An 8,704-nucleotide genomic window follows, 5' to 3' on the forward strand; every position below is an offset into this window, starting at 1 on the left:
AAACAAAATTCATTCAGTGCCAATTATTAATGCTAAAGAAAGGACAGATTGTAGCCCACCCCACTAAAATATTCATTCTGCTATCAACAGGTTAAATAGCTTCTAATGTGATCTAAGTAAGAATAGATTCTTGGATTTTGATTAATTAATTGCACATTACCAGGAGCTGCATTACTCTTTGACAACACATTGTCCTGTTGGAAGAACTTATTTATTTATTAAGAGACTTTTCTTCCCAAAGAGACACAGAATGCAAAAACGTTCAAGAATACATACACAATCAAACACAAATTAGAAACTTAGGGCAAATATACAGGATAAAATGTAGAACGCAACAGCCAGCAGTCAGTCCTAGGTTGATGAACTCCTCAAGCTATATCCTGAATAAACAGAAATGTTTTAAAGTGACCAGTGCTTTTCGTGATGATATTCACAGGTATGGAGTATTGGCACCTGTGGTTCCCCCCACTCCACCCATGGCAGTTATTTTGTGCTGGCACCCACAGCACCTATATCAAAATAAGATTACAGGTATCTTTCCTTCCTTCCAAAACAGCACTGCATATGACTGCTGGAAAACAAAGATTGTTTCTCACACCTGTAAGTGACCCGTGAGTGTACATCATAGGGAACCTGCGAAAAACCTTTTGTACCTCTGGTAGTTTTCTCTTACCGGTTTTTAAACTTTCGCCTTCCGTAAGCCAGGCTATGAACGTGAGCGTTCCACATGTAGTTCAGTGCTGCTTCTTGTGCTTCAGGTGCTTCAGAGCTCAGTGCAGCGGATGAGAGATACTAGAAGAGAAGATGCCATATGCACATACGCACGCACACACACACACTCCATTAGGATAATAAAATAATAATAATAAACTTTTTATTTATTTATTTATACCACGCCCATCTGGCTGGGTTTCGCCAACCACTCTGGGCGACTCCCAGCAGAATATTAAAAACACAATAAAACATCAAACATTAAAAACTTCCCTAAACAGGGCTGCCCTCAGATGTCTTCTAAAAGTCAGATATTTGTTTATTTCCTTGACATCTGATGGGAGGGCGTTCCTGGTTCCCTGTAACCTCACTTCTTGCAGTGAGAGAACCGCCATAAGGCCCTCGGTGCTGGACCTCAGTGTCCAGGCTGAATGATGGGGGTGGAGACGCTCCGTCAGGTATACTGGGCCGAGGCTGTTTAGGGTTTAAAGGTCAGCACCAACACTTTGAATTGTGCTCGGAAATGTACTGGGAGCCAATGTAGGTCTTTCAGGACCGGTGTTATATGGTCTTGGCAGCCGCTCCCAGTCACCAGTCTAGCTGCCGCATTCTGGATTAGTTGTAGTTTCTGAGTCACCTTCCAAAGTAGCCCCAAAAAAGTGAATGGGGGAGGGGATGGAACAGCATCTATTTTTTCATGCAAAAGGTCCCAGGTCAAATCCCTGGCATCACCAGTTGGGGAGGGAACGCCCTGTGTTCAAAATCCTGGTGAACCACGGCCAGTCAATGGCAACAATACTGAGCTAGATGAAGGGTCTGACTAGAAGGCGGGCTTCCTCAAACTCAGCCCTCCAGATATTTTGAGACTACAATTCCCATCGCCCCTGACCACTGGTCCTGCTAGCTAGGGATCATAGGAGTTGTAGGCCAAAAACATCTGGAGGGCAGAGTTTGAGGAAGCCTGCTATAAGGCATCTTCCTGCATCCTTAATTAAAAACTGATTGGCTTGTTCTGCTACAGATGTGTGTGAGCTTTCCCCTTATTCAGATTTCTTGGAAATGAAGTTTTTGTTTTTGTTTTTAAAAAGGGAAGTAACTGAAGATTGTAAATCTATCTCTCTTTTCCCAGCCCTTCCAAATCATAGCACTTGCATGACCATGTGGAGCTTTTGTTCATAAATACTGTATCATCCTTTACATTGCAATCTTATACCTGCCTCGCTGGCTTCAATAGGATTTACTCCCAGGTATAAGATTGTAGCCATAACTAGAATTCTCATTAGCTGAGCGGCTATTCTAAAATATCATGTCATTGATGGCAGTGCAATACCCACAGAATTGTGTCAGAAATGGATTGTCCCTGTTCCTTCAAAAATTTCATGTTCTCTTTCTTACTCACACTACAAATCATCCCAACATCTTGCAGTATTTTGCTGGTGGCATTAATTTAGAGAGGTTCTGAAACATAATTATTTTCTTTAACCATTTAAAATGTCCTAAATTGTCTAATAAAGTCGGTGAGCAGAGATTATTTTGAAGTGGGAAAACAAGGAAACAATAACCTATTGTTGAAACTGAAAAACAGAAGGCGCTACTTGATTGCTATCTTTAAATATATGGTTCTGGTGCAAAAAAAACCCACCCTACTATCCGTCTTGTCAGAAAAACAGCTACAGTACCTTGAAGAAATCTCTCCAGCCAGCCATGGCTTTTGGTGCCTGGGCATTGCATTCTGCAACACTGTGACAGAAGTCAGCTCTTTGGTCATCCGGTGGTAGTATTTCTACCTTGTCTGCCAAGTCTCCAAAAATGCCACTTTCCAGTGCTCCCAGAAAGGGCACAATTGCTAGGTAGTAATTCATACCTGCAGTAATGGACAGCAGCTATATTGGTTTAGCAGAACATCTGGTGATATGGGAAAACATTCAAATTATTGGAAGTTCTGGTAAATGGAAGGCACACTTCCATGCAGCATCAGGCAAAACTTAAGACATCAATTACACGATTTAACAACTGGGTGAATGGCTTTTTAAAAAGTAAACTAGGCCACCTGAGCTTGCTATTTACATGACTGGGAGTCCCCCCCCCCAAAATGCAATTAGCACGTCTCCCAATCTGGATTAGTAGCATAGCAGGCAGCAAAGGAATAAAGCACATCTCCTCCCAGGACTGGCCTAGGGCATTTGGCTGCTTTAGACAAAGCAGAAAATGCCATCCCTCACTACCTCCTCTTCCACAGCGCCCCCTGCTGCTGCTACCTCTTCCTCTGCAGCCCCTCTTGCTAAAGTTGGCAGGGGAGTAAAAACGGGCAGTCGTGGTGGGGAGCAGCATGCTTTTCAGAGGCGGGATCTACCGTCTGTGTTGACTGTCTTACGTCACCTCAGGGGCTTTGTCTACTCCTGTGCAAGGTTTTCAATCTGAATTGGGTCCTGACTTCTGCAATATATTTAAAATAAGGAATTCATGCAGCCACTACTTGTATGAATGGTCTCACATCTAGTTTGGCCTTGAGTCCCAATTTGTTCAATGGTCTAACTCCCAAATATGTGGTTCTGGGATTGCAGCCACAGGATTTCAGAGGCAGGAGGCCTCATTCACCAATGCAGTGCTTTTTTCTGGGTTACGCAGGGGTACGCATACCCCTAAACATTTTGTGAATCTAAGTTTGGCCTCATTGAGGGGCAGTATTTCAATATGAGTAGGAAAATGAGAGGACCCCTAAACATTTTTTTAGAAAAAAAAGCACTGGATAAATGTATCAGTAATACAGAGATAATAAATACTATAAGCAATAAAGGTCCAATCCATGCTCTGCACATTTAGGCCCTACAAATTACTGTGTGAGTAGGACTCTGGTATTATGAAAATCTTCATGGATGAAAATACCTACACGCCCACCAGCTGCGCTCTGATATGCACAGATTATCTCCATCTTTCTTGCCGCATCTTGTGATGTTGGTTGGATCTTCTAGTCTGCCTAGAAGAAAATCAAGTACAGTATTACATAACATTTAATGATGTTTACATCCTACCACAAACATTTTAATGACTGGGTGAGTTGTGATGATTGCTACGAGGTAGGCAGAACCACCAGGCTGGAGCCAATTAGCCTGGTGGACAAACTCCTACCCGATCCCAAAAGATGGCAACCGCCACAGCAAGGTTTTATATATGCCACCATTTCCCAGTTTGTTGCTCTCCAGGTATTCTTGAACAGCGACTCCCATCATCTCTGACAGATGGCCATGTTGGCTGAGGCTGATGGGTGTTGGCCCAAAACATATGAAAAGGCTTGAATAAGCCATTGTTACTGTAGCCAGCTGAAAACAAGGGCAGTGTAGAAGAGGGAATTTCATCAGGTGCAGCTTATCAACTGCAGCTGCTGAAATTCCCTGCTCAAGGCAACAGGAGTCATGTCCTCATTTCCACCCAGCCACCATATCGAAAGCCTACACAAAATCAATCATAATAACTCTTAACTTTTGCCACACCTAACAGTTCTCTGCAAATACACCTTACATTTCATATCTACTCAGAAATAAGTTTGGCTGAGTTCAGCCGGGCTTAGCCACAGGTAGGTGGTTGTAAGATTGCAACTGTAGGCCCACTGTGAAATCTTTGAGGTTTTTTGGGCAGAGTGTGTGTAATGACCATAGGAACATTTGCAAGGAAGACTCAACTGAGTTGGAGAGGGTTAAACATTCTTCTCATGTGTCTCATTGTCCCTTCAAATGATCACTACCCAGGTACAGTGGTACCTTGGGTTACATACACTTCAGGTTACATACGCTTCAGGTTACAGACTCCGCTAACCCAGAAATAGTCCCTTGGGTTAAGAACTTTGCTTCAGGATGAGAACAGAAATCGCGTGGCGGCAGCAGCGGGAGGCCCCATTAGCTAAAGTGGTGCTTCAGGTTAAGAACAGACCTCTGGAACAAATTATGTACTTAACCCGAGGTACATGGAAGATATGAGAACAGGCAGTGTTTATTTCTAGTGACACTCAGTGATGCAGAGTATCCCCACCCCCTTTTTAAAAGAGCCACATCACATACCCATCACTTTATTCAGCTTGCTACTGAATAAGCATGCATAGCATTGTACTGTTAATACATGTAAGGTGGAAATGGAAAGGAAATATGTGCTACAGAAAACAAAAGTTTGTGGGAAAATTGTTAAGAATTGGGATGAGCACTGGACCTCATTTTTTACAAACAAAAAGCAGTGAGGCTAAGAACACCATTTTTGCATTGTGGAGCTTAGCAAAAAGCGCTGAAATACATTTTCAAAGTCACAAGTCTCAACCTATTTCTGCTGCCATTTAAACCAAGAAGAGAGACCACATTCCTAACAGTTTAGATTGTAAGGGAAATTGTTCATACCTGTAGAGTATTGCCAGCCATGCTGTAAAGCCAGTCCCCATAGGATATTTTTGTTCGAAATGTATTGCAAACCATGCTGCTGGGGCAATCTTCCTGGGACATTGTTGTCAGCATCATTTGGTCCAGGAGGAGCGAAAAAGTTAGATGTGGCTTTAAGCAGGATTTTGTATAGTCCTAATCTCTGAGGGTAGCTCCATGGGTTGATTAATATGTTGTTGCCATTTACTGGGTAATCATCTAAATTTCCAGGTGCAGAATGCCATAGTGGAGGAACAGCATCACTGTAGCTTTCTGGCTCTTCATCTAATTTTTCTGTGAGTTCTAGGCTGAGTGAAGAAGTAGCAAAAAGGAAGATGAAGAGATGCCAGAAAAATCTTCTCAGGAAAAGGCACCCCATGCTGGACCAGACCATTCTGTTTCTTGGCTTCAGAATGCATGAAAGTTGTTTTAAAAAGGGAGGAGCAAGTTAGAATGTGAAATGTACACCCTATGTAAATCAGAAATAAGTCACTCCTCCTGCCTCTCCTCTCTGCTTCCTCCTCCCCAACACGCAGGACAAATATACATATTGCAGGGCATTACAATTTCATCTTGTTCACTTGGATATGTGCTCTGCTTAGCAAAACAAAAAACAAAAAACCAACTCCAGGAATGGTGGCAACCAGTTTAACCAGTCTGCTATTTAAGTGCAGATAATTGAAGTGCAGATGATTGTGGGAAGTGTATTCACACAAATCTGTTCTGGTTTCTTTTCTTTTTTTTCTCTTTTAACAGACTCTTCTCATCTGTAACCCCCAGTTGCTGCCCGCTTATAGTAATTCACCCTGGGTGGGATCCTACCATGGTCCTTGTTCTGCCACCCCAACCAACCTCTGTATCCAATCCAGAAGGCCTGAACAGAGATCTATCCAGACACCTTTGCCACTTCCTGACAGATGAACTCCATATGGACAAAACAAGTTCACATGCTCAAATCGGATCAGGGCTTAATTAATTCTAATTCTAATATTATTATTATATTCTTTCTACCCCACCCATCTGATGAATTACCAAGCCACCCTGAGCAAGCACAAAAAGTTAACTTTTTGTGGCCACATCCACCTTCCAAGGGTTCTGAGTTCCCCTCCAACGGCAGAGCTGCAACCACAATGACCAGGCAATGCACACCTTAGGGTGGCTACTGGTCCTTCTAAGAGGCAGTTATCATCCCTTTGTCCCATCAAACATACATATGGAATCCCTTTATAACTAAAAAGAGGTTATAGTGGTATTATTTATATTCCTATATAACTAATAACAGAACACCCAAATTTATTTAGCGCCTGCCCAGTCAACCTCTACCCCCTCTCCTTTGTGTAAATGTGTGGATTCAAAGTATTATGATAGGAAGGAGAATTTAAAAATGAAAAAAGTTTTGCCCTCAGATGTGATTTTTAAAAAAAGTTTGAAGCTGTATTCTTAAACATGCTTTAAAAACAGTTTGTTTTCCACCCTCAGCCCAAGCCCGCCCACAACCTCTGGTTTGTTTGGTGTTAGAGGTGGGTCTTAAGATCCTCAAAATAAAATCTGAACAAAATTTTTATTGATTTATTGATTTATTGATTACAAAATGTTCTTGCAAGAGCTGGTGTCCAAAGTAGGCACACCCCAAATTGACAAAGCACAAGCTTATATTCCCTCCCTTGTCTCCCCATTAGCTGGGTACTACAAGGTTTACAGCCTACCATGACCGCCTAATTACCCAGCTAACATTCCCGCCCCTGTTTACATCTCCCATTACTCTGATTTCAACACCCACCCTTCTTGTTTATCCTATTCCCTATTTGATCTATGTTCCTATGCATTTACATACTGACGCAAGCAACATCCTGACCACTAGTTGTCCCAGTTACAGGTGTAAGCGAGTACTGTACCTGCTGAAGCCTATGAATAAACCATACTCCAGCCGCAAGCTGTCCTACTTATAAGCATCCTAACCACAAGCTGTTCTAACAATGTTGTTGTTGTTGTTTAGTCATTTAGTCATGCCTGACTCTTCGTGACCCCATGGACCAGAGCACGCCAGGCACTCCTGTCTTCCACTGCCTCCCGCAGTTTGGTCAGACTCATGCTGGTAGCTTCGAGAACACTGTCCAACCATCTCGTCCTCTGTCGTTCCTTTCTCCTTGTGCCCTCCATCATTCCCAACATCAGGGTCTTTTCCAGGGAGTCTTCTCTTCTCATGAGGTGCCCAAAGTATTGGAGCCTCAGCTTCACAATCTGTCCTTCCAGTGAGCACTCAGGGCTGATTTCCTTCAGAATGGAGAGGTTTGATCTTCTTGCTGTCCATGGGACTCTCAAGAGTCTCCTCCAACACCATAATTCAAAAGCATCAATTCTTCGGCGATCAGCCGTCTAAGGTTGTCTAGCAATTGCAGGATTGTGGATTATGTGAAAAAGCAGCATGATCATTTCTCACATTTGGGATTGCCTTTTTCTAGTTTTTTACTAAACTGTTAGCTTCATCAGTCATCACACATATATAGAAGATGCTTGCTTAAATTAAAATTCCTGGCTTTTAATGCTGGTGACTGCTATTTACTACACATGCATGTGTACTTCGGCCTAATTTATTTTCCTGACACATTACTCAAAAGCCCTTTTTAAAATTCTTATTTTCTGAAAACTAACCAACCTTGGCTCCTCTTTATTAACTGTGTGATTAAAGCAGTGTGGGAAAGTTATCTTGTTTACAAGGTCACAAATGAGAATTAAACAGAAGCGAGGAAATAATCTCATTTTATACAGTTGCAACCCATTCTGTTTATGCCTTTAAAAATACAGGTGTGCCAACCTATTTTTGCTGTCAGAACTAGAGCTTCTCCAAGCAGTTTATGTGGACAAGACAAAGGAAAATATTTTTCATTGTCATTTTGCCCACAATGTTACTGAGGCAGCAAATAACTTCCCACAGGAAAATCATTCTACATAGGCCTTAGCAGTGAAGGCCTCAAACAAATTCTGCCTCTTCCAGCAGTAGAGATGATAGAGCAATGACCACTAAGAGAAATCATAAAGCTGCCATGCATTTTTAATATCCTAAAACCTATTACATAGTGGACAGAATATTATAATAGAGTAAAAGAGACGTAATGGAAGAAGAAGAAGAGGAGGAGGAGGAGGAGGAGGAGTTTGGATTTGAAATTACTAATAAAGAAACATCACTAGGTAGAATTAGTGCATAGCTTAGTTCAAGGTGGATCAATGGATTTCACCGTGAGAGTAGTGTTTTAAATGAAATCATCTGATATTTCCTGCTTTCTGGAAAGACTGGCTTGGTGGCATCTGAGGAATTCTCACCCTATCGCCCTCAATGTTGTAAAATACAAAGCCCATTTAAGATAGCTTCTTTATGCAGGAGGGACTCTGTCCCACATTTTATCTTGTGAGTCACCCCGAGATCTTTAGATGAAGGGCAGTATATAAATCTAATAAAATAAAATAAAAATAATTTAAACACACCAGATTTCAATCAGTTTTCAACCTAAGTAGGTCCATTAGGTGAAACTAAAACCTACAACACTGGTAGGAGACGTGGGCGGCGCTGTGGTCTAAACCACTGAGCCTCTTGG

The 8,704-nt window shown here is 42.0% G+C and overlaps 1 protein-coding gene across 1 annotated transcript in view; it reads right to left on the minus strand.

The window, feature by feature from the left end:
- LOC309528708 (protein LEG1 homolog) overlaps positions 1-5,545 on the minus strand; it is a 7,981-nt gene extending 2,436 nt beyond the window's left edge. The window contains exons 1-5 of the mRNA XM_082216305.1: positions 5,094-5,545; positions 3,602-3,688; positions 2,391-2,575; positions 674-792; positions 161-194 (exon numbers count right to left, since the gene is read on the minus strand). Coding sequence (XP_082072431.1) covers positions 161-194; positions 674-792; positions 2,391-2,575; positions 3,602-3,688; positions 5,094-5,505 — 837 coding nt within the window. The 5' untranslated portion in view covers positions 5,506-5,545. The remainder of the gene's footprint in view (positions 1-160; positions 195-673; positions 793-2,390; positions 2,576-3,601; positions 3,689-5,093) is intronic.
- Between the last annotated feature and the right edge of the window lie 3,159 nt (positions 5,546-8,704).

Source organism: Podarcis vaucheri, assembly GCF_965113315.1.
Source record: "Podarcis vaucheri genome assembly, chromosome: 3".
Classification (NCBI taxonomy): domain Eukaryota; kingdom Metazoa; phylum Chordata; class Lepidosauria; order Squamata; family Lacertidae; genus Podarcis; species Podarcis vaucheri.